General features: G+C 36.9%; 1 protein-coding gene across 1 annotated transcript in view; it reads right to left on the bottom strand.

The window, feature by feature from the left end:
• Positions 1-527: 527 nt before the first annotated feature.
• C2H10orf67 (chromosome 2 C10orf67 homolog) overlaps positions 528-27,830 on the bottom strand; it is a 48,296-nt gene continuing 20,993 nt past the window's right edge. Inside the window, 7 exon segments of the mRNA XM_076332120.1 lie at positions 528-578; positions 2,460-2,540; positions 3,900-3,987; positions 8,750-8,809; positions 8,904-9,007; positions 24,060-24,125; positions 27,691-27,749. Of these exon segments, the coding sequence (XP_076188235.1) occupies positions 528-578; positions 2,460-2,540; positions 3,900-3,987; positions 8,750-8,809; positions 8,904-9,007; positions 24,060-24,125; positions 27,691-27,749 (509 nt within the window).

Here is a 27,830-nt window from a genome sequence, read left to right on the forward strand (position 1 = left end):
ACATCTTGCTGGAGAAGGAATTATAAGGCTTGAGTAAAGAAACTGTAACATTGTACGTCAAAACAAAACCCTGCTAACTAGCATTCTAAGAGACAGTGAACAGTCTGGTGCTTAACGGTTATTATGCATTTTATTTTTTAATAGCAGAGATATTGCAAAGAAGAGAGATTAGTATTACACTTTAATGCATTATTGTTGAAGTATGGTTTTGATACCTACCCCATAGCAAACAAAAGTAGAGGTTAAAAAAGTTCTGATAACGTTCTTCAAATACACAGTTTCATGGTGATATTATTAGAATTCAGTATTGAAATGGAATTAAGTTCACCTGTGATTTCTCATTTCATCAAACCTTTATAAAATCTTACAAGAAAGAGAGATCTGGAGAAATACGATCGTGTTCAACTATATGCTAAGCAGTTGGAAAGAAATACTTAAATTGCAGAACAGGTTACTATGCATCACAAATTTCAGACTAACCATCTCCAAACACTGTCCATTTTTGTTGCATTTGGAAGTCTAAGAAATTAATCTTTGTCTTCTTTCTACTCTTCTGTAGACTGGGAATATATTGGGGGCTAGAGGAGAAGTATTTTCTTATCAAGGTTGATTAGAAGCTATTGGTTGACTAAATAACTAGAAAGCCAAGTTACAGTTAAGTTCATCTGAAATCCAGGAAAAAGAAATAAAATTAAAACTGTTCTTAAAACAAAGAAACACTAAACCACTATAAAGTACAGAAATGAGACTTTATATAAACAATTCTCATGCTTAGCTTAATAATGAGTACTTTAAGAACCCCCCCCTGAGAGATATTTCAGGTACCAGCATTTAAGCCAAACCTAATATGGCCTTAATTCCTGAGAGACTACTTTAGGGCCTGACTCAATTTTAATTAAAATAAGCATAAATATTTCCACTGAGTTTTGAGAACTGGAATTGTTTCATACATGCCCTTTTTGCAGGGTAGAACATGAGGAATTTAATATTTGCATGCATATTTACATATATATATTTATATATTTCAGACAAATATATACAGGCAACCCTGTATTTCTGTTCATATCTCTATCTCTATCATCTCTATCTCTATCTCTATCTCCATGTATTTCTGACCGGCAATTTGTTATGACATGAATAAGGCACATTTCTATCATCTTGCTTAAGAAACTAGTTTTATTCAGTTCAATAATTTAAAGAAGGTCATGTAATTATGGATACAGTGAACTTGACTGCTGTTAGAAACAGACACACTAGTATACTATTAATACCCATAATTTTAAGCACTTAAGCATCTAATATTCCTTTTAAACCATTTAACCTTTTTTAAAGAATTGCTAAGATATTTTCATGTTCTCTTCTGAGAGAAGCATCTGAAAGTCAATTCATCCTTTGCTATTTGCAGAGACTTGTTTAGAGAATTGAAAAGAGATACTTCAGAATGCTTTTCACTGAAAATTGTTCTTTATTAACTTTATGTGGATTGATGGTTAAAATGGAAAGCTCATTATTTTTGTAACCTTGGCACCTTTTCTGTAATCACCTATAGCAACCTGAACTATATCTTATTCTTCACAAGCCTTTATTTAAATGTAATTTTTTTTCCACCTGAATATCTTCTGGTGTTACGTTGGCCCCTGGATCCCTGTCATTTTCTGTCACAAATAATTGTATCATATAGGCCTTTATGTTCACATTACATTAGATATCAGAGTTTCAAACAATAATCCCCGTTGAGTGACATATAGTTCTCATAAAGATTCTACCCGTGCTCACAAACTGGCTATAGAATTCTCCATCCCCTGAAGTAATCTGATAACCTACCCACTGAGGTTGAGGTATTATGCTCAAAAGGTAGCAAGACAAATTAAACTCTTATCAGTTAGGCAACTGGTGGTGTTCATAACTTTAGAAACCCATTCATTTCTCATGTAAGTCATTTTGGTCTTCCCATTTATTTTAGTACTGGATGAATCAGGCTTACATTGGCCTTGCTAACCACTGAGATAGTACTACTTCTGGTAGTATGTAATGGTTACAATTGCTGATTGTAAATCAATATTTTTTTTTTTTTTTTATATTGCAGCTTGCTTTAACACTGAAGCTGCGTGCTTTTCACAAATACTTGTTATTGCATGCATTTGAAAACAATGAACTCAGAAAATTTGAATATGTTAAATATTTCAAAAAATAAACAATAATATAAAATGCATCTAAATAATCATAATTCATATTGTAGAGAAATGGGAAATTCCATATGTGTCTGCAGCAAGTCATTGTCTGACATTAAGAAACTCTCCCATTGAAACAATCTTCCATTATGCAAACGATAAATGTTGACTCTTGGATATATAAAAGTCTTATCTTATGCTTCACAAAATTGTCAAAAATGTTATCATTAGCAAGTACAGAACATATTTAAACATTTATGTTTAGAAAAAAAAAAAGAAGTTACATACCAAAGTTGAAGGCGAATACAACCCAGCTCTGAATCCCTTCATATCTCTTGTATAATTTTCAACACAAACAGGACAAGCCACCTGTAAGTAACATGCTAATCGCATACTAAACACATTTCAAGAAAGTGTAGCTTAAGATGTATAAGCTGATAAGTGAGAAATCAACATTTATAAAAGATTTTAAAAAGGATGTAACATTTTGTTGACTCTAATTGAATACGGAATTGCCATCACTGCATAATCCTTCTTAAATCAGAGGATTATGTTTTAACTTGACCGTACCTGAATTGTACATCTTTTACACTGAGAGTTGAATATATTTGCAACTAAATTTGATATGTGACTTTAATCAGGAAAAAAAATCATTGGAAGGTACTATTTTAATGCAACTCTGTGTTTGAACATCCATTATGCTAGTGATGGTAAACTCAAGATGTTTTCAGTTTGACAAGCTCCACCCTCGTTCATTCTCCCTGAAATTCTTACCATGCTGTCAGAACAGCATGAAAGGGGACAAAACACACAGCTCTGTACGAAGGAAATAAAAGTAACTCTTCTAAGACCAAGTGCCATGCAATAAATGAATTTTTAACATTTACACCTCCCAGTTCTGTTCTGCCAAAATAATTTTCTTAGATTCCTCCAAGCACCGTGTATTGTATGTCTAATTTGCAAGAACACAACCTGATGTGACTTAGAGACAATATGAAGTTGCGCTAACCCAGGTGCATCCAGAGGGGGGTTGACTGAAGCCCTTTCTGAAATCTAGAAGATTTAAATTAAATCCCAAAGGCCTCTGCGTTACTATGGAGCCTCCTCCCCTAATCCGGGGAGTAAGCAGTCTGTGCGAGTCCTGCACCTAGACTAGAATATATCTTCCCCTATTTAACTTCCCTGGAAAAAAGAAGGACCAACATTTCTCTCTCGTCTGCTGTACCCACTTGCATAAGAGGAGGATAGGTGGCTTTTTAGCGGCGGCTCCCCTTGCTGTGTTAAGACGTACAATGTGAGTAGCCCACAGAGCGAGTAATATGCCAAACCTTACAGTTCCTGATCTCTCTACCTTCTATCAGGTGGATACAAGGGGCAACCTACAGTACGGGTCTGAATTCACAAACTGACTGAAAAAGTTATCATTATGGTTCATTCATATACTGCAGATGGATGTTATGTTTACCTAGTGATGTATGCCAGTGAAGGCAAAATTTATGTGTTATTTGTACACACAAATTATGTACACAAGATTGTACTGCATGCGGCTGAGCATGTCCAGCTTTGACAATCTGCCTCTGTTGGACTTACTGTTTCATAATTTTCACTATCAAATCTGTTTGACTTTATGGTATGAGCTGTCTTCTATGTCTTGCTGTATTAGAAAGATTTCTTTCAATAGAAACGAAGCATTAAACAAAATAAACCAGTTGCCTTGTCTTTACTTACTGTCTCACTGAGAGATGTACATTTAAGTGCTAGTAACTGGCATTGCAGGGTTTGTCTAAGAAACATCTCATCCTTAATCGCGTGCGGACTGCAAAGATTTTCACATTAAATTAACCTACATTAGCCTGTTGTCATTCTTGAGAATTACAATACATAATTAAAAACATACTGAAATTGAATTTCCAAAATATCAAATTAACTATCATGAAGCAGACATTTGATTGATATTCACTTGAGAGTTGTAAATATAAGAGACTCTTAGATATAGATGGAGAATATTAGTTCTGGGTAGCCTCAATCTATCTCGTATGATCATTAATCAGTTGAATTCAAGTTCAGAGCACTTTCACCATCGGTGGCTAATCTTAGGAGATGCTTCCATTTAAAATAACATTGAAGGCTGGTCAAAAAACACTGCAGCTGAATTCCTCTTACTGAAAGAAATCAATCAGTCTATGAATTACTACCCACTGCTCTGCCCAATTAATATTTGCACTCGTTCAAATTTTGAAAATGAGAAACTTACCTGATTTCACCAGTAACGAATATGAGGTTTGGCTTTTTTCTCTCCTCGCTAAATTCACTAATCTTTGTCTCTTCTCTGACATATTTTCTACAAAATCCTGTGTATTTCCTGTGCATATAATTTCTATAGGGTATCAGGTACTAGAAAACTTCAATTCTGTTCATTCTACAGTGACTCTTTGCAAAGAGTCCCTTGAGAGTTTATAAAGGATGCAATGATACAATGCATTTTGGCAATGAACATCAAGTATGTTTGTGAAGATGGCATCTCTTTTGATGTATGAATGTATGTTACATTTTTTAGGAAAAAAAATACACACAGCGTAACAGAGCAAGAATTAACAAATACACTCCAGTGATTCCATACCACGGAAAAGATTGTAGTAAACACAAACAAAAATAGCAGAAAACAAAACCAAAAGACCAGATTAAACCAGAAAAATAAAAATAGATGTGTTGATAGTTTGTATTTCTTTAACATATATATATATATAGCTGTGTCATAAATAAATAGTTTTACACAAGTACCACAAACACCGTGATACAGAAGAAGGTTAAGATATTGCAATCATTGCTCTCCAGCACAACTTTAAAATAGCCAGTTACAAAAAATGTACTTTTTTGTATCTTTTTCAGGCCTCAGGGGAAATAATTAAGCAAATGTTATCGACCAGCAAAATTAGAACAAATAACCAGTAAGTGTTCAGCAATCCATGGGACACATACATTAAAATGCGATTAATATATTACATTAAATGTATGAGTAAAGTAGCAGGCCTTACGCAGTGGAAAAGTCTGTGAGGAGTAGAATACACACTTTGCATTTAAAATACCATCCTTTTCCTGTCTGTAAATTTACTATAACTTTAACCACAGAGTGCTGATACTTTATCTAATCAATGAAAATTGCTACCTAATTTCTCAAGGTCCAGTTCATGAGGTAACTTGAACAGCTGTAAAATTTTTCCTCTTTCTTTACAAATAAAGGTATTACACTGCAGAAACAGACCTTTTTAATGAAGGGAAGCAAAAAAACTTGAAAAAGATGAAAATTATTGTATCAGGTGATAAGATTTTTTCTTAAATAAAAATATGCTGTTTGGATGGTTTGGATTATTTTCCCTTGAATTTGTGAGGAAAGAGTGGTAAGTGGCAATGAAATATAGTCTCTTCGGCCTCAAAATCACTACAGAGTTCAGCTCCAGTTCAGTAATAACTAAAAGACAGCTCTGACTGATAGTCATGTTTGGTCCTATGATTCAAACCATTGATATGTATGAAGATTTTAAAGTAAGAAAACCCCGTATCATAAAAAAGATCTTCACAAAAAACATTTTACATTAACTAACATCTTTCACGGCAATTATAGCAGAATGGACAAAGTTATTAGAAATTTTGGAGTTCCATGCCCTGTTTGTGTCTGGTTACAAACTCAGAACTTCATGGGCATTTTAGCTACAAACAGTAAATTAAGAAAGATGTAAAGGAAAACTTAAATGGATTTAATTGTTATGAAGAATGAAGGAGAACTGACATTAGAAGTACTAACTAAACAAATTTACATTCAATGTTCTCTAGATATTTTTCAGGCACTTCATTCACCAGGCCACACAGTCTTTGGTGATTTCATAAGACACATAGAAGATATTTTGGCCACAAGAGGGCTCACATATTTTATAGTTATTTTTTAAAAAATATGAGTATAATAAAATCATAACAATATACAGGCTAAATTCAAGGCAAATAGCTGTTGCCCAGATAGTCACACTGTCATGAAAAAATAATTTGCATGGTTCTGTAATAAACCGTCAGAAAAAAAAGAAGCAAAAATAAGGAGGGTCCCATAGTCTATTTAGATCTCACCATTAATTGGCTTTTCATCAAAATGAATCTGTTTCTATGGTGTTACAATGATTAGCTATGTATAAATTGAGAAATTCATCTCTCATTTAAGCAAGTAATTCTAATGGTTTCTGTTAAAAACATCTTCCAGTACCTACCTATTCAGGTAACAGAGTGTATACTCATTAAAGTAGACCTGGTAAGAATAATAGAACTTTATTTTTCTACAGAGACTTGCATTATTACTAAAAACACTGATAACGCTGCCATTATATTATCAACGTAGTCTATTCTCACCATTTTCAGATGAGAAGATAACTCAGGGCTTATTTCAATGAATACTGAACTTAATGAGAAACTATCCATTGACCTTAGAGATATTGTATCAAACTAAACAAGCATGAAGTACAATACAGAGAGTTTGCTGTGCAATGGAGGTACCTTCACTACAGCTCACCGTTTGTAGGACAGGAATTACTGCATTTCCACGCCTTTGATTGGTGTTGTGGAGATAAAAAAATACAGGAAAAGAACTGTCTGAAATACAGTAGAACGTGCAGTTGGTGGGAAATTTTGTTCTTTAAAATTTGGTATCAGTCCAGATGGATTTGCAATAAACTTGAAATTCTGGAAAAAAAAATCTTGGAAAAAATGAAATATGATGTTTACAAGATTAAATAGATTCCATCAGGACTCCATAAATTTGACATTAAAGTTTGTCTGATTCATCCCTACAATAGTAGCAAAGATACCACCAAGAACATACTAAAGTCATTTGGCATCTTTTAGGGCTCTCCTATCCCACCATTCCAGGCAACACTCACATACAAACTACCTTTGGCGGTAAACCCTACGGTTTCCACATCTTGTCCCAGAGCTTTCAGTACTCCAGTTCCTAGGTTCATAGTAAGGGCTCTGGAAGCTCTGACAACCCTCGTTAGAATGGAGGATACCGAGGTTTTCCACCCTATTTGTCTGCTGTTGAGTTCAGTCTTAGTAAATCCTGCGCACTTCTTCAGACAATAAAGATGCTGAGTGCACTGCATAAGGTATGCACTACTAAAATATTTTGCTGCAGGGAGAAAATCATAGACCTAAGACACAACTTGTCCACACTGATCAGTACTAGTGACCTCCAGAGTGGGCTGGTTGCATTCATACTGGGCGAGGTTGGGTCCCATGGGGCACATGTGTGGATTTTAGGTATTCTTAGTCTGCAGTTTTCTAAAATAGCACTGGGCTATGTCATGGCCTATGAGAGAAGTGTTTTTATAGCATGGTGCTAAACACGTGTTGCATGTTCTGAGATGTGGCCTGATGTTATGTGGGCATACCATCTCATCTGTACTGCCTACAGGGAACAAACCAGCACCAGAACTGCTCTGGGGTTTTGTCTTGAGGAACTGGTTGCTCTATTCCAAAAAAGAATATGGGTGAAGCAATAGAGACACACTGAGGCTGACAGAGAACCAAGACCCGAGCACAAATGTGAGTATCTACACCGTTAAAAATTATTTGTCAATATACATGTAGTCCTAGCACATCTGGCTGTCCAAGTGCTACTTCCCCAAGAAACAGCGTAAGGCTTTTTCCACTGGCAAGATTTATACTAGGACCAGCTTTAGACCAAGGGAATTCACAACTTTTCCAAGGTTTTCAATCTCAGTCACAGCTTCATGGCAAATCAGGAAGCTATGTCCCGAGTAGTTGTGCAGGAGCTGTGTGACCTAGAAGCACTACAGTTCTCAGCCGGTCTCTATGACTCTGAGCAGAGCTCGATGGGAGCCTCTGTGTTCTTTTGCTAGAAGTTCATTACATTTGACAATTAGAGGGAATTTGTGGGTTTTGTCAATCAGCATTTTTCAGCCAAAGTGTTTCAGAATATAGAGAAGGAAGATGAAGATTCTAGAGAGGATGGATAGAGCAAAGGAGAAAACTGGCTGAGGAAAAAAGTATGGATAAAGGAGAACTGTGATCACATGAAAACCAGAAGAAAGCACCATGATTCTGGGACAGAGAAAGTGTAGTGACAGAAAATGGTGAAGTATGAAACAAGGGAGATGAAAAAGAATTCTGGGGAAGAGGGGCATTAGGAAAGAAGACAAAGAGAAACAAATAGGTTAAAAAAAGAGTATTAACAGCTTAAAATCTCATTCAAGACTGCCGTAAGAAAGACATTAAAGAAAAATGTAGTCTAACAGCACACAAAACAAGTTTTGTTTTTAAGAACTGAGTACTATTAACACAATTATACAAAATTACCTGTCTGAAGTGTTTATCGTTGTTACAAGCAGGTTAACAGTATATTATTCAGTCCATTAATATTTAATTCCAATCTTTCAAACCTAGCTATTACATCCTCAAATGCTAATGACTAGGTAACAGAATAATGTGTATAACTACCTTAATTTTCACAAATATAATTTGCAAAATCTATAGGCCTGAAGTATTTTATCAATGCAATCAATGCAATAATACTAAACCTGTTCTGTAGAATCTGGAATTTCTTTTTCCATATTTTATTACTTTGCTCAGCGTCCTTTCTAAGATAGAAAAAAAAAGTGCAAAGAGAAGTTAAATCAACACAGAAGCTTCTTAAATGTCTTCAAAGCACATCTTAAAAACTTTGGCCACTACCTTTCTGTGGTTTGCCTTTCTTGACCTTTATGTTTCTTCAGTTTCTCAGTTTCAGCAGTCAGGGTTCTTTCAGCAGCTTGCTGCTCAGGTACTACATATGTTATCTGAAAGTAAGTAAAACAGTGTTTATTTTCTTTGCCAACTATGCAAAAACAAATACAAAGTTTTGCTCATACACAGTGCTATTCTTGGGACAAGTTTTCCTGTTTTGGGGCTGTTAGATATTTCCAGTATCCTGTTAAAAATTGAAAGGCTTTGTAACCTAAGCCAGCAGTTCAAAGTCGGCTCATTTTTTTTCCTTGCTTCTAAGGATTGCGACAGTTAAGCAACATTTTGGCAACTATAATAAAAACAGCACTGTGGATAATTAAATGCAATCTTGTCCTATGTATATGTGTTTGAACCTCAACTTACGGCTATCAATGGTATAATTGCCATTGCCTTAAATGGATGTGGACTCAAGACCTATCATCATAAATTCCCCATGGCAAAAACAGTAGTTTGTGGAAAGTATATGGTCAAGCGATTAGAACGAAGAATTGAACTCCTGACAGACTTAACTCTGATTTTCACGATTATGTCTACACTTGGGGTCCAGGAATGCTTCCTGATCTTTGCTTTTGTGTGGATGCCCTGACTCAAATCAGTCCCATGTCAAGTGTAAGAGCTAGGAAAATCCAGGTACACAGACTAGAAGGGAGCTGTGGCACATTTCCAGTCTGGGGGATTGGATGGAAGTACCTGTGCAGGTGCCCACGGAGCATCCATGCCATACAACTTAGACACAGCCTGTGTGACTTTGGATCTTCACTTGCCTTTCTGGGAAGCTGATTCCTATTTCTCTCAGAGAAATGTAATGAGACATTCTGTAAGGTCCTGGGATAAAGCTGCCACATAAATGTCTACTACTACCATTACTTTAGCAAATAAATGTTAAAGACGCAGTAGTTCTGCGAGATCCATAGACTTTAAAAAGGCCTGTATATAAATATATATAAAATATATACCTAATCATATTAGCTTGTAATAATTAAAAGATCACCTTGTCAGTAAGTCCTTTCTTCTGTTTTGTAAGATATTTCTGTTTTGTAAGATGTTCCTTTTCCAATTCTCTTTTCTCCTTAGGCATTATCATTTCAGTTTCACTTTGCATTGGCAGATTGGTCATTATAACTTATTTTTCTTCCACTTGCAGTGCTGAAAACTGACAAATAAAGTCTAATGAGCACACAAACCTGTTTTAGTTTCCTGTAATACTTTTATCATTCAGGAAAAGAGAGCACCATTGACTGGGCATGCCATATCAGAAATCTGAAAGAAACTAAGCAACATCAAATCTTCCATTCTCTCTCAGCAGGGTGTCATATATATTACTTTTCCAACTGTAAATGATATTCTACACAGCACAGAGCAAATCTGAAAGAAACAAAGACGAGATGCTTGTTCAGTCCTTTCCCCAGCCATCTCCTCCTGCTTCTTCACACCTCACACACATACATATTTCCTCCCCCAAGAGACATTTCATCCCTGTTACATTTCCACAGGTATCCACAAACACACTGGACATGAACCTGGTAATTCAAATACATTATCCACCCATCTGTTTGAACAGAACTTCCAAGCTTTTTGTATTAAACCCTAGCCCTATCCAGATCAAGTCATCATTTTGTTTTTTCAGCTGCAGATACATTCCACTTTCTCTCAAATACACACGTTGGTAGCTATGTGGCTAGTCCACAGGTGTAAACACCAGAGTTAAAGAATAGATAGTATTGCAGATACATTGCAGTATCAGGCCTTTTTAAATAAAGAAAAGTCATTTTATCTACATACTATGAAAGCTGCAAATGAAATTAACTGTAAATATTAATTATTACTAAATTACTGCAAAACCAGTTACATGGTCAAATTCTCCTTCCACACATGGATTTTATACTGGTGTAACACCCGAGATTTCAGTGGCAGTACAGCTGGGTAAATGGAGAGTTTGTAAAAGCAGATTCAGGCCCATTGCAGGTATACGCAAAATGGGCTAGATCTCAAGCCATGGGGTAATGGTGCAAAGCAGCTCCAAAGCCACAAGATTTGATTCCCAGCTGCTTGAAATATAAGCATAATAGGGCTTCTGTAAACCTTGCTGATACCCTCACTGACTGCTGGGACACGGCAGAGTAGAAAAGACCACATCTAAAGACTTTCCACAGTCTGAAGATCCCCAGCTCTTGGGATGGTCCCCTGACGAAGCAGTGGCACTTCCGAACTCCAGTTCAGTATGGCAGTCAAAAAGAAATGAATGACAGTTGTGCTTGTGCTTCCTGTAACATTTTCTGTGAAAAGGTGGTAAACCCCCCCCCACTTTAAAACTAATGCTAACAGCAGCTACTTTCTAGGCTTCAACCAGTTCAATTTTAAACATATAAATCCCCTGCATTATATTTTTCCAGCTCACTCCTTTTCCTCATTGCAAACCATTACCATGTTTCCCATTAGATCACTTTAATCCCTTCTGTGCTTTGATATTCTTTCTACTTTGTTTTTATTTACTGCTCTGAAATCTCTGTCATCATGTGTACCTCTCAAAACTATGCTCTTCCTGGCTGAAAAGCAAAGCAAACCTCTTTTTAAATGTGGAAAGCAACCATAAACTGGATTAAAATTCAACTTTTGAAGACTTCTGAAGAAGTGGGACTCCTGCCCCTTTTCAAGAGCATCTCCAGCTGATTGAAGCATATTCTTAATACAGAAGGAGTCTTGATCTATCTTTTGATCAGAAAAGTCCTTGCTATTTAAACTGTGTTTCATATCCTTCAGCTTTAAAACCTCAGGCAGGCCTAATTAAAATTTTATTCAGATTTATACATAAAATTGATAAGAAACACTAAACACTAATGTAACAACCATTAGTGCATTAGTGCATTGAAATTTTTGCTTTTCAAAAGTTGGAAATCTATAATTCTAAGTATTAATTACTGTCACTCATTCAACTCACTGCAGAATGATGGACTAAATTTTATATCCTCTTTAAGCTGAGTGAAGCTAATGAAACAAATTTCTGCCCCCTATTGATCTATCCAGTGAAACCCAGGTGAAGGGCTAAGAAACTATTGCTTTCTTCCTTCCATTCAATTTAAGGTCTCATGCGCCTTCGGTTTTTTTACATTAATGTTGTTCAGAGTAGGACACCAGGACACCCCATAACCATAAGCCTACTGAATATTCTCCACTGTGAGCTTCAGCTCTCAACAACCACCCTTGGTACACATGTATGGTCTTTGGACTGCCTCAACACATGACCATCTGTCATGATTGCATGGTGCCCCTCCACAACTGGGTCGGATCCTTGCCTGAGGGCATTAGGTTCCAGACAATGCTGGTTTAGACGAACAGTTTGGTTAACACTACAAGGGCCATCTGTTCTACAGGAAATCCTTTCTCTGTGTCATTAATGAAGTGTTCCCAGCACATAACTATATATTTGTCTCCTTATATAAGCTTTTATGTAATAGGAATTATGAGGGCATGTTGTTTGCAAATGAATAGTTTGCAAAAATACCAAATTTCATTACATAAGTTTGTTCGATACACCTCTTAGTACAGATGAAAACTAACCACATATTTGGCAGAGGAAGTTATTGCTTAGTTAGTGTTTCAGCATGGTTGTAACACCTCAGTACCTCAGGCAATGTAAAAGAACTGAACCTCGATCTAAATCTTGCAAATAAAGTCTATTGCCTCCTGGAAATCAAAATATGAATCCTGTTGAACAGGATCCCAAAATTTAACTTTGGTAAGGAAGTTGAGCTCCTCTGTAGTGTAAGCTAGGATGTTGCATATTAGCATGGTTATTATAAGAACTATATTTCAGGGAAGACCTTTCATATATTTCAGATTTGTAATCAAATACATAATTAATTTTTAGCAAATTAAGCATGGCCAGAATCTAATAACTAAAGTTTTTCGTGTTCACTAAGCTTTTCATCCACTGTTCAAACACACAGCTTTCAGACACTGGAACTGTAACTTACTGAGTAGGAAAGAGCATTCTGCAACTAGTCTTTTGGTAACACCTCCCCCTCCTCCCAATCTCATTTTCACCTTAAAAGGTGGAAGTTTGAAATACAACATATCCTACTTATCTCAGTACAAAAGGCTACTTATAGCTATATTGCTAAAAATTATTAACTACCGCATTTCAAAATACTAGATTGCACCCTGGACAAGACTCCTAATTGTCTAAAAGGTTCTAAAACTAAACACTGTTGGCTGAACAGCCATGGAGGCCTGGAGATGGATGAAGATACTATGCGTTTATAGACATGCTCAGAGGGCTTTATGGATTTTCACTTTATGCCTAATTTAGAAGAGTGTTGTAAATATCAGACACAGTGACCTGACTGAGAATCTTCCGTTTTTGGGAATTTCAGGAGTACTCTTTCCTCTCACATAAGTCCTGATATTACAATTACTTGAGCCATTTTTAAAAAAAATCTAGAACCTTAAGATTTATGTGCAAGCCAAAGGTTACCATCCTCTTTTTTGGATATATTTATAGCTTCCACTACTTGCAATACAAGTGGCATCAAAATGGTTTTATAAATGTCTGTTAAGATCATATAAAAAATTTACTCCTTTTAGTCTACTTAAGTTCGGAAAGATTTGGCAAACTTGAATGAGCTTCAAGCCGCAACCATGGACTTCCGGAGGGCGGACTTTGGCCTGTTCAGGACACTGGTTGAGAGAGTCCCTTGGGAGACAGTCCTGAAGGGCAAAGGGGTCCTGGAAGGCTGGACGATCTTCAAGAAGGAAGTCTTAAAGGCGCAGGAGCAGGCTGTCCCCATACGCCGTAAGAAGAATGGGCGGGGAAGACGACCGGCCTGGCTGAACGGGGAGCTCTTGCTGGGACTCAGGAAAAAAAGGAGAGTTTACCACTTGTGGAAGAAGGGGCAGGCAACTCAAGAAGAGTACAGGGATCTCGTTAGGTCGTGCAGAGAAGAAATGAGAAAGGCAAAAGCCCAGCTAGAACGCAATCTGGCCACTGTCATTAAAGACAACAAAAAATGTTTTTACAACTATATTAATGACAAAAAGAGAGCCAGGGAGAATCTCCATCCTTTATTGGATGTGGGGGGGAACATTGTCACCAAGGATGAGGAAAAGGCTGAGGTACTCAATGCCTTCTTTGCCTCAGTCTTTAACGGGCAGACCAGTTATCCTCAGGGTACTCGGCCCCCCGAGCTGGAAGACAGGGACGGCGAGCAGGATGAACCCCCTATAATCCAAGAGGAAGCAGTTAACGACCTGCTATGCCACCTGGATGCTCACAAGTCTATGGGGCCGGATGGGATCCACCCGAGGGTGCTGAGGGAGCTGGTGGAGGAGCTCGCCAAGCCACTCTCCATCATTTATCAGCAGTCCTGGTTAACGGGGGAGGTCCCGGACGACTGGAGGCTTGCCAATGTGACGCCCATCCACAAGAAGGGCCGGAAGGAGGATCCGGGGAACTACAGGCCTGTCAGCCTGACCTCGGTGCCAGGGAAGATTATGGAGCGGTTCATCTTGAGGGCGCTCACAAGGCATGAGCGGGACAACCACGGGATCAGGCCCAGCCAGCACGGGTTCATGAGAGGCAGGTCCTGCTTGACCAACCTCATCTCCTTCTATGACCAGGTGACCCGCCTAGTGGATGAGGGAAAGGCTGTGGATGTGGTCTACCTGGACTTCAGCAAGGCCTTTGACACTGTCTCCCACAGCATTCTCCTAGAGAAGCTGGCGGCTCACGGCTTAGACAGGTGGACTCTGCACTGGGTCAAAAACTGGCTGGACGGCCGGGCCCAGAGAGTTGTGGTGAATGGAGTTCAATCCAGTTGGCGGCCGGTCACGAGCGGTGTTCCCCAGGGCTCAGTTTTGGGGCCGGTCTTGTTCAATATCTTTATCAATGATCTGGATGAGGGGATTGAGTGCACCCTCAGTAAGTTTGCGAACGACACCAAGTTGGGTGGGAGCGTTGATCTGCTCGAGGGTAGGAAGGCTCTGCAGAGGGACCTGGACAGGCTGGATCGACGGGCCAAGGCCAACTGTATGAGGTTCAACAAGGCCAAGTGCCGGGTCCTGCACTTTGGCCACAACAACCCCATGCAGCGCTACAGGCTTGGGGAAGAGTGGCTGGGAAGCTGCCTGGCAGAAAAGGACCTGGGGGTGTTGGTCGACAGCCGGCTGAACATGAGCCGGCAGTGTGCCCAGGCGGCCAAGAAGGCCAATGGCATCCTGGCCTGTATCAGAAATAGTGTGGCCAGCAGGAGTAGGGAAGTGATTGTGTCCCTGTGCTCGGCACTGGTGAGGCCGCCCCTCAAATACTGTGTTCAGTTTTGGGCCCCTCACTACAAGAAGGACGTTGAGGTGCTGGAGCGTGTCCAGAGAAGGGCAACGAGGCTGGTGAGGGGTCTGGAGAACAAGTCTGATGAGGAGCGGCTGAGGGAACTGGGGTTGTTTAGCCTGGAGAAAAGGAGGCTCAGGGGAGACCTCATCGCTCTCTACAACTACCTGAAAGGAGGTTGTGGTGAGGTGGGTGTCGGTCTCTTCTCCCAAGTAACAAGCGATAGGACGAGAGGAAATGGCCTCAAGTTGCGCCAGGGGAGGTTTAGATTGGATGTGAGGAAAAATGTCTTTACTGAAAGAGTGGTTAAACATTGGAACAGGCTGCCCAGGGAAGTGGTTGAGTCCCCATCCCTGGAAGTATTTAAAAGATGTGCAGATGAGGCGCTTAGGGACATGGTTTAGTGGGCATGGTGGTGTTGGGTCGACGGTTGGACTTGATGATCTTAGAGGTCTTTTCCAACCTTAATGATTCTATGATTCTATGATTCAACAGTATTAATAGGACAGATTTAAACCCTAATAAATATTTTTTTTCCATTAGTTATGGTATTATCATAAGGTTTTACAATACCAAGGATTAAATCTTGAAGAATATAAATAGTAAGCAATAAAACCATTCAGTCTGTACTAAATATTAGGAATTAAGGGATGAATTTAGGGATGTTAGAAAACAGAATGAAACCGAAAAATGGAACTACAAATAAGAGACACGAGGCTATGAAACAGATTTCAGGGGAACTATGGCAATCCTATTATCTGTGACACTCTTTCTGCTCTACTATTATACCCTTCCCATCATGATATTACTTGGATATGAATTATTTGCTCTAAATTAAGAAAATAATGAAAAACTTTAAATAAGAAAAACCTTCCCATTGATGGGACTAGCTTGAATGACCTATGGTTGGACTCGATGATCTTAAAGGTCTTTTCCAACCTAAATGATTCTATGATTTTATGATTCTAATATACTTTTCCATCCCTGGAATTAGTTTTTATCTGTAATAAACACTATTTCTTCTTGCATATATATCCTGTTTTATCAACAGTGCAGTATGCAGTCATCAGCTGAAACAGAGTATAAACAGATATCCTATTATTTTCAAAATCTTCAAAATGGATTTTCCAGTGTAAATATAATCCCTATCTAGATACATAAAAATTTCTAGAGGTGAATGCAGGTGTCCCCTGCTCTATCTACAAAACAAAATTACACAATCAAATCTGCTACAGTACAAACACCGAGCAAAATATCAGCTAACACCGTATGTGTACTTAATAGTAATTGAATAGTAATTGAAAAGTAATTGAACTTTATTGAATGTCCTATTGTGTGTTCCTTCAAACTCACATTCAAAAATTAAAAAACTATACAGCACAACCTTGCTAATATCACTTAGTGTTTTACTCATTAACAGCAGATTGTATCTTGAAAGCACTTCAGGCCATGCCAAAGTCTACATGGTTTCTGAGAGGCACCGTCCTCCCAGGACTGTAGAGCTATGGGCAGGATGTCAGGTTAGGCCCGGACATCCCCACATCCCCTTGTGATGGCCGGTGGGGAGTGGTCAGGCCTGGGCTTTTATCCGCCTGCTTAAGAGACTGAAGGGAATAAATGTGCTTTGCTCTTTTTAGAAGGGTGCGTGGAGGAGGATGATTCATGTACTCTCTTGTGGGATCAATACAGTGTTGATCAATAGCAATACAAAACCATACAGCTCTGATAAATGAATTTTTAATTCACCAGGTTAAAATCCTATTATCTCTGGTGTGTTTTAAAGCCCAATAGCAATTATGAAGGTTGTAGGCACTAGGAAGAACAACAGTATGACTACTAGTAAAAACATAACGGGTTATGGTTATTATGGGTGGGATACTCTTAGAAATTCAGCTAACAGGAAAAAAAGGGTGTGAAATAGCAGCAGTAAGTTGGTCAAAAAATATTATACAGCCAAGGATGATGACAGACAGAACAAGAGAATCAGGTATTAAAAGAACACAGAAAAATGTTAGCAGTATTTCAAACTCCTCAAAACATTTCTAACAAGAGAAGAACTAGGCCAGGTCATTTTAAAGATGAAAGTATAATCAAGTGCTCCTTCGGTTCCTCAGGTATATTCAGACAGGTACAGACTTGGTCCATGGATAGTGGATTTTTGACACATTTATAACAGGAAAACTCACAAAATGCTAAAAGATGCAAGAGGAAAGAAACATTTGCAACTACAAAAATTATACCTGATAGCATATTGGAAAAACTGAATTTCTTATTTTATCAAATTGTACTAGAATAAAAGATGAGATCTAAAGAATGATTCATGCACAAACGTTAAGTGCTTTTTTTTTTATATAAGCTGGAATTTTCTTTTAACTTTTCAGTTTCATATCTTTCCTTCCCTGCAACTGGCCATATTACCTTTAGCCTAAAGCTCTACTCTTTTCAAACAGACCAGCCCAACACTGGGAAAGGTTTGCTGGAAAAACTAACAACCCTTCAGTAAGAGTCTAGGCATGCAGAAACACTTGAATGTAGGCTTTTCAAGTACAGAAATGATGTAACTATTGCCTACAGCTCTTTATCCCCTATACCCCTCAACATCAGAGCTCTATGAGCCAAGTTTCTGGTGAAGACCTAGTTTTCAACCCCTACATAATCTTTAGGGGGTGGGATGCGCATCTGTGCAAGACCAGGGAAAATTCTGTAGGAAGACAGTTCTCATAGTATCTAAGCATCTTTTTTGGCTTTGAACAAAAATCTCCTCCAGCTTGAGGAAGACATTGTCCTTAAAAGGACAGAAAAAGGTTTTGGAGGTAGTGCAGAGGCTGTCTGTCGAAATTTTACATTGTTGCTACTGAGATTGAAATTTTGTGTTATTGCTGCTGAGATAAAAGCATCAGGGCAAGTACGCATCTGGGTAAGGGTCAAAGTAGTACTTAAATGATACTGAATCCATTAAACATGAATATAAATTAAATTCTTCAATAAAGGATATACCTCCATGCCTATAACACTTTGAGCCTAAGTAACAAATAGATAATTACCAACAGTATACCAGTTTTTTGTTTTAATACAATCAAATACCACTTTCAAACATCACACATATTTCAACTAACCTAGATGTGCTCCTGGTCAGTTTATCTCAGCATATGGCTTGTTCTCACCACATGCCATAGATTTCCAAATCTAACTATGATTAATAGGATATGTCAAATAACTGTTGAAGGAAATCCAGCTTCAGAAAGTGAGGCTGATTAATACATTGATTTAGATATTAACTTCTAAGCATTGACTTTATTTTTTCTATTATTTGAAGTTTTAGGAAGACCAGGGATATCAACAACCTTTACTCAAATAAAGGCATTGTGAAACCTAAATTCAATCTAGCTTTAAGAATAATAAGACAATTAAAAAAATCCTTTGTTCTTATAATGGTTCACTACATTTATTCTGTATTATAAAAATATTCTGCAAAAGTTAAAGAGTGTCCACAAATATATATATACATTTTCCCGGCAACTATTTTTCTCAAATGTTTAAAATATAATCCATAGCAAAAGAGAAATCCAAACAGTTTAACTTTCCTCACACCTTTGGTAAATGACAGGATGTCGTAGCAGGTACAGATGACAAATTACATTTTTATTTGATTATGGTCACATTCAGAAACCTCATCGTAGAATGAGTTTTTAAATAGTTCAAACAACTAACGGAAATTGGTTATAGATTTGTAAGTGCTAATCATTCTTACAAAGGAAGAAAGAGCATTTTTTAAAAGAAAACCCTCTAATCATATTAAAATGTTAAAAGATTTTTCCTTATTACTCTTACATGCTTTTCTACTTAAAGGATTCAAAAGTTGGCAAGTGTGCAGAATGACTTACAAGAGTAAGTCTTTGGAAAGGGAGGATGACTTATTGTAAAGCAGATCACACGTTCTCTATTTCTCTCCATAAATCAAAGTGTTTTTGATCATTCAGCATGAAAAAAGGAAAGCATAAATGGAGAGTTACTCCCTAAACATCAAGAATAACACAAAGACATATAATTTTCTTACAACATGAGTTAGGCCACTGCCACTGGAATCCCCTCCCATGACATTTCAAGTGAAACTAGAATTTCATGAAGGACAAATGAATTGCTTGAATGAACTGCTTTGTGGAGTTAGTACATTTACTTGACCATGGGCATATTTTAAAGTGTTTGGGAGATAGATGACTATAGGCTTTTGAAAAATACACTAAGCATTAAAACCATTTAAAAATCTAGTTATGAATATATTTGCAGACTCTTCTATACCCCAATAACATTTCTTGTTTTGCAATAATCTTTACTGTCATCTCAAGAGGATTCAATGGTTTCTTAATAACCTGAATCAGCCTTTGAGTACTGACAACTACAGTGCAGTAAGATCACCTTATATATATTTATCTGTTTGTCAGATTTCCTTCAGCTGTACGTATTTATGATGCATATATTATTATTCTGTGAAGGCTGAGACAAATTAAGTGCATACGTTTGCAAGAATAAGCAATCATACCTCATATCAGGTATAAAAATGTAGAGGAACTGGAGGACCTCCATGGCAGGCATTGTGGTCATTTCTCAAGAGCCTCCTAGCACCACGTAGGATCTAGATACTTAGGATTTTCCTGCTAGTTACTAACTCAGCTGCCAGCTTTACCCAAATGCCCTAGCAGCATTTTAAATTCTGCTTCTATTTCCACAGTCCTTCAGGATCACATCCTACTTAGTTAATCTTGATGAAGTAGAAAATATTTTTCACACGTGGATAAACATGATTCTCAGCTTAAGCTTCAGAAATAAAGTTTTTTCAATACCTGGACTACCTGTTTTTAAACTTGCTGTGTGAAGACACTGTTGTAGCACAGTAAGCTGTTGGTTTTCTGCAATACTATGGCATGCGCTTAAAGTCGAATTTGTGCTGCTTTTGGTCTTGAAATATGTAGGTATTATATAAAAGAGCAAGAATCCCAGTTTTCTGTCCCTGTGCTTCATGGCATTGTATTTTTTGGTACAGCATTGCTGCCTGTGGACAAAACTAGGATTTGGGGTCTAGTGTTTAAATATTTTTCAGTATTTTTAGCTATCTATGAGGTACAACGCTAATAAGGGGATTTCTTCCGCCAGACTCCTACCTTGTCAGCTGAACCGATTTCAGCCGGACAAACCCTGATCTATGCTTACCCACTAATTATAGCTGTCAGACATCATGCCCTCTGATCTGCCATGTTCATTCTCTCTAGATTAAAGGACAAGGAACAGCGAGTACATGTTTCAGTTTGAAGGGGTAGTGAGTAGAAGGGAAGGACCAAGTCTAGTAGTGATGTTTCTTAACTCCATTTGCATTAAATGGAAAAAAAGACTGTTTAAAAGAGTATATTTGCAATTATAGTAGCTACTAGTGCAGTGTAAGGGAAGTATTTAATTACTCAGCTAAAACACAAACAGGTTTAAGAGAAACCCATGGAAAAAGAAAAACTAGACTAAGACAAATAAAACAGAGGTATGACACAAGCAGAGCACTTTAAAATCTATCTATATTTTACTCAGGAAATAAAGGTAACCTCATACTTTTTCCTGTGCCACACCCAGGACACTTTGCACTTTTGTCTCAGTGTCTTCTTCCTTCTCCTTCTGTTGCTAAAAGGAACCACCAAGAAATATGAACAAAACTATAGGTATAAACTTTTGGAAGAAGTCTAATATTAACCCAGAACTATAGTTTATTGAAAAATTGTATTAAAATGAGAAAATAAGAACTCATCTGTAAATAGCATATTCAAAAGGCATATAACTTTTTGCAGATTTAAAGCTAATTGTATTAGCACTTTGATCTATGACAGTGAAAAACTGTCTTTCAGTTCACCATCTGGGGACATAATAACTAGAGAGAAAAATACTTACACTTTTTCTTCGAAAACTCTGTTGGATATAAGCTGGGACTGTCAACGACATTGGAAAGTGACAGCAGCTCCTTGGCTTGCACCGAGTTGTAACAAAGCCAGTCGTTTCTGTGTTACTGCTCAGCATTGCTCACAAATTTGTACTACTCAAATGATGGGAAAGCAAAAATATTGTCTATAGACAATGAAACACAACTGAATATTGACAGAATCATTAAAGATGACAAAAGGGGAACATTTAATCAATTGACATTTTCCCCCCTAAGATTTATTCCAGGATTTTACTATTGATTCAATTTTGAGTACTTTACTAACGATTCTGTTTTGTAATTGTTTATTTTCATCTAACATTGTTACATTTTCCAGGATTTAAACTATTAGGAAATGTCATTTTATATCACTAACATTTTTATTTATTGTAATAAAATCAAAATATGCAGAATTGTATGGTAACACAGAAAATACTATATTTATGTAATAACCTTAGTGAAATTGCTTTAAAAACTTGTTAAAACTTAGAGATCTTTTGAGAGCATAAATGCTTTATTCCAATCATATGTCACAGGATTTATACTTTCAGATTCAACCTTACTTACAAATTACTTTTTACATTCAGTGTTCATTCCTCTTTCTTTTGAACACTATGTACTCTGAGCGTGTTTTTATTCTCTTGCTTGTCCATCTTTCATTTCCACATTTGTATGCACTCAGAGTATCAACAAGAAGTCTCAACGAGCAAAGCATTTAAGTTGTCACTGAGTCTACTCCTTCCTTGCTGTTTCCCGGAGGATAAGCATTCCCCTTGCAATGCTATTTCCCATTCACTGTGCACATTACTGCTCTGACTTATCTGGCTTAACTGCATTACTGCTATATTTATTTCGTGTTTAATACTGATTTGTTTGATAATATGCAATCAAAAGATAAGGCCACAAAAAGTTGCATGTTAAATAGTTAGGTATTGCAGATTAGTCAAGGTATCTTCATCACATTTCACAATTAATTGCAATGCATAGTCTGTATTTTGGGGCACTAAAAGACCTTAGAACCTGCCTCATAAATATGTTCTGGATTTTTGGCAACTGTGTGCTCGATTTTAGAATTAGGAGGAGAGGGAAGAGTGAGGCCAAATCTCACTCAATGGCCTTTGCAAAGGTTGGACTCCTAGGTATTCATTTGTTTTGAACTCAGACTATTACTACATCTGGGCAAAGAAAGGTTTTTCCAATTCATCCAAGAAGATCCCCTTAGATGAAGCATTTCTAGGTAAAAATTGGAACTAACTATGGAATAATAATAATAATAATAATAAAGTAAACATGTCTAATAATCAATCTTTATTTTTAAAAATAATTTTATTTTGAAAACTTATCTTTCTCCTGAATTAATAAAAGCTTTCTAGTGTCTAGATTTTTTTATATACATTAAGGATATATCAAACCTGACTACTTAAGCTTTGATGTTAGAGGTCCCACTGGGATTTCTAGAACTATCACAACTCAATTTGTGACTTAAAATGATGTTTCTAGGTGCCTCAGCTACGATCCAGAAGTCTGTCTAAGCTGCTTTCATGCTACATATCAGTTCAGAAACAGACTATGAAGCCAGATCAACCCTCAGTTATATCACTTACAATAATGCCTTCAAATGCTTTTGGTAAATATACAAATCAGACTGTAATTTTTAACATTAGCTAGCATTCTCCGCTGGCACATTCTTATCCCAAAAGATTTTCCTTGAAAGAGCAAAGTCTATACCCTGGCCTCAATTTAGACAATCCAATTTTTAAAACTTTTATTTATAATTTCCTAATTCCAATACAGTCCTGCTTACATCTTCAGGTTAAAGAAATTTTCTTAAAATGTGATGAGAATTATAAACCATTTTCATTATGAAGGTGCTTATTAAAATTTATTTAATAGGCAACTTATTTTGTAGGGTTTTTTAATCCTTCACAAACTGATTTGAAAGACCTACTCTATAACATTATATTTTGTTTTTTTCTCTAATTTTCAAAAAATGCAATCCTACAGTACTTACCCAGGCTCACTGAAACTGAAAACTGAGTAAGTACTGCAGGATTGGCCCCCTATTAAAAAAGCCCAAGACACATGGTGCTGAGATTAACAAAACAAAGTAAAGCAGCTATGACTTGGCACAAAGTTTGACAAGCTGCAGAAAAGCAAATGTTTAAATAACTGAAGTGGTACTGATTTTCTATTCACAACCTTTTCTCTTCTAAACAGTATCATATTCTTTTCCAGCACATTTAGATTGCAAGTCAAGCTGTGTTTTATTTTTTATTATAATAAACCCAGTCAGTTTACTGTAACAAAGACATACTAGTGGTGATCAGTGTGAAAGCCAGTACGAAATCAGGCTAGGAAAAAAAAAAAAGTCAAATGGTAAAATAAAGGACCAGCCGTCTGGAAAGTTCCTGGATCATGTAAAAAGAAAATAAAAGGCAGTGTTCTTATGAGACTAATGCAGAATACAAAAATATTTTGAGACAAAACTCTGCATCATTGCCTATGACATTTGTAAACAGCAGCAGCAAATCCTTTCAAATAATGTTGCATTTATTAAATATTTTCCAAGTCCTCCTAAAACAAAATAGTAGCGTTTTTTAAAAAAATATTTCTAGTAGCGTTGTTTACATCTGTTCCTCTCAAAATATGGTAAGGACAAAATAAAACTGTAAAGTATTTTTGGTATCTTTTTTCATACATAAAATAACTTCCCTACTTAAAAAATAAGTTTATTCAATCTATGGGATATTAAAAGGGTTTTGCATATTTTATTAGATTTGCAATAGATGATGGCTTACAAAAAATAATGTATGCATAAGTATCTTACCAGATTTTTAACTAATGATCTTTCATTTTCAAGTTCTGCCTTCATTTGTTCTTGAATTTCAATCAACTAAAATATAAACATGTGAGAATCAATGTTGGATTTCATACTACAAACAGGCAAAAAATCCTTTCTAAATACAGTCTCCCTGATCAAGAGACTACATGTGGACATACACATATTTTTGTATTATAACTGGTAACAGATAGACATTTTCACTTGTAGTTAGATACTTTTATGTGGGGTTTAATAATGTCACAAGAGTCACACATATAAGCAAAGTAGAGTGTGATGTCACAGGAGGTAGCAAGATGATGAAAACATTAGAAATGGAGACTTCATTGACTTAAACTCTCAGAAAAGTGGGTATTTGTGGAAACCTGTTACAGTCAAACAGCAGTGGCAGTTTGGAACAGCAGGGGCAATTCCACTGTTCTGCTGCAAATTTGTAGAAAGATCAGCAGACGTTTATATCATCTGCAGCAAGTTCTAATGTATCCTCGCGAGACAAACTTTGTCAGGCAAATGACACATCTAGGCTCACCGAGGAAAAAGGATTGTGCCTAAAGAGCAATTTAAGCAGAATTCTTCAACAATTCTTCAGAAGTTCCAGAATCAAACTCCCTTAAACAGTTACACTGCATGACAAACCCTTCCTTGGGTTTGAGCTGCCTGGGACTTCCGTCAGAGCTACTGTCACTTAGGACTTGCAAGTTAAACATCTATATTTCCCAGTGTCACCAGGAGCAGAGTTTGTTACTTACCGTATTTGCATTTAGAACATACTTAAAACCAGACAATGTTGAGTACAACACTGACATTCATTTCCTTTCATAAAAATGGAGGAACGCTCCCCTTCAGCATAATAACCTAGAAGCTAGAATGCTCAGCCACAAATCAGGGCAACCGACATTGTATGCTGCTGGGAGTTTTATGGGGCTTGATTACAATATCCCAAGTCATGGAAAAGTAGCCTAACTACCCCTCTATGATGAGAATAAGCCACCAGTTCTGTTCAAGCTGTGCCATTGGACACAAAGAGTATGAAATTCATGAGACTAGATACAGAATACTCATGCACGAGCCTGACGACATACCAAAGCTGTGACTGCATGAGAAAGGGACAACCTTGTGTTTTGACTCGCTAGATCATTTATGCATTTTACATTAGATTATGAATTACAAGAAAACAATGAACAAAACACCCCCCCTAAAACCCAAGCAAAAATACTCAGCAAAAATCTGAAGAAAAAAAGAACAAATCTATAGAAAAGTCCCTTCCTCTATGCTGAGTATCCTAAAATGTAGCCTAGAGATTATGGCTCTTCTGTGCTTGCTCTCCCTCTATCCTGCTTTAAAGAGAATATTTTCCCACCAGAACGCAGTGTAAACCAGCAGTTAAGTCTTTGGTATATGGAGCTATGGGTTCAACGGTCTTCAAGTTCATCAATGATCAGAACCCTGGGCAAGTGCTCTAGTCCTTATGAAAAACTCAGTCCTTGCCATCTCTTATGATGCTCTGAGAGCAATCAGAGAGGCAATTGCCCACAGCTAGTGCACAGCTTGGCTGCCTGGCCACAGGAGGAAGATCCAGACTCCAAGTTCCATCTACAAGAAATCAATCAGTAATTTCTAGTTAGTCCAGGTAAAAGACAGTGCTTCCAAAGTGTTTCATCATCACTTAGTACTGACTGTGACTGCTTTGAATCCCGTTTTTAAGTGTTCACTTTTCCTTATACAGTCTATATTGGACACTGGTGTCTGTATCAACTTTGTGAAGTCCATTTCTGGAGTGAAATGTCCAACTGCTGGGCACTACAGCAGTGTGTGCCTTCACGGCCAGCTCCTCTTTTTAAAGATTTAAGGTTTTTATCCAAAGAAAAATTTATGCACATTCTGGCTATCGAGAGAACATCTTTCAATGGGATATGCAAAGGAGGAGGGGAAAAAAGTCAGAAACTTCAATCAGTGTAGTTAATCTTTTAGAATTGTAGTTCTTCTTTCTGGAATGGAAATATAATTAGATTCATTATCAGAATTATAATGGAAAGAGAAGGACAGCTTCAAAGATTTCTCACAGCACTTCAGTTTTACAATTTACCTCACTTGACAGGCTGTGCAGTGGCTGTGAAGGGCTACCTTTCTGGGTAGGAAGGCGTGTGATCCATTTTTACACAAATGTAGCGCTTCCATATCATGTGAGAGGCACACAGAAAAGAGTTCCTATGCTGCTGCTCAAATCCACAGGCTGAGGTCGTACCTATGGGAAGATACTAGACGTAAGACAATGTCCTCCATTGTATAGAGATGAAGGGAAGGAAAGGAAAATATAGAGTAAGTTTCAGGAAAAATTTCCTCTGACTGAAAGGATGAAAAAAATGTACTATTAAAAACATTCTTTGGACTTTGCAAATGAACTAAGAAGAAATGTTCAGTATAGGAACAGATGACTGGCCCTTTCTTTCCAGCATAATGAGACTTCAAGCCTAAGCGGGATTCCTGAGCACTGTCATACCTAGAAAAAAACTAACAGAAGACACATCCCTTCTTTGATAGACTAGTGCATTAGACAGACCAATTAATTTTCCACTTCGATTTTGGATTTCATGTACAGAATCCTAATGAACTTACCCTTTCAATGCTCCTGTAAAGATAAGTAGGTATCACTATTTTCAGAGTGGTAAACTTGATCATAGAAGAGAGATTCATCAAAGGTGACCAAGAAAGGCAATGAAAGGGATGATTTTAGAAATCCAGTGCCTCAGTCCCCACAAAAATATTTTTTTTAATACAAATTTGCATGAAAATTTAGTAATCATGGAATTAGCACATAGAAGTATCACTATTTCCCTTAGGTTTCACCACAAAGAAGTGAGTTATCTACAAAACATATTGGAAATGTTTCACAGAAGGAATGTTTGTTATAAGAAGAAGTTCTGTGTCTATTTCTTAATTGTCAGAATGAGAACTATACACTGTAGAAAAAAGTCATTTGAGAGCCATCACAAGATAGGAAGCCCACTGGAAAGATATCTAAATTTTATACTGGGAAAACATTGTGAGCTGTCAATGTTTTATTGAGATCACATATTAATTAATAAACATTGGCATTGGAAAGTTTTTTTAAAAAGTTGACTTTTATACATTGTTCAGCTATTGTTTTGCTCAGATAGCATATAAAAAATAATTCAGATATACTAACAGCTCTATCCAGGAATAGTGGAATGTTCAACAAGTCACAGGTTACAAAAAATAACCATTTTCTTTTTTGAAGTTACTAGCTATTCACCTACAGAAATCTTCTTTCCCTGCCTTCGAAAGCTTACTGAATGTGTTACTTTTTTTATTAAATTATTCAATCATTTTACTGTAGTTTATTAAGGTTCAGAATTTTCACTGTGTTTTAACAACATTATGAAGTATGACAGGATGAGAAAATCAAAATCATGATATTCATTAAAGGAACACCAATTCATTATTACTCTACAGTGAGTTATACTACCATAAACCAAAATGTAACATAATTCAAGTTAAAGTCAGCTTTCTAATATTATTTGGACTATACACTGCCAACAGTCCAAGCTCGTTACTGTTCTGCCAAGAGCGTAGCTTACAAAAGTAAAAATTACAGTACCTTTTGAACAGTTTGCTCATCAGCTTCCATTTTTGATCGCATTCTTTGAACTTGCTTATCTGAAAACAAGAGGGGAAAAAGAAAACCCGTGAAATTACATGCCTACATTAATGTATTCAAAACGCTTGCTTCAGGTCAGT

This window comes from Aptenodytes patagonicus, chromosome 2 (genome assembly GCF_965638725.1).
Source record: "Aptenodytes patagonicus chromosome 2, bAptPat1.pri.cur, whole genome shotgun sequence".
In the NCBI taxonomy this organism is placed as follows: domain Eukaryota; kingdom Metazoa; phylum Chordata; class Aves; order Sphenisciformes; family Spheniscidae; genus Aptenodytes; species Aptenodytes patagonicus.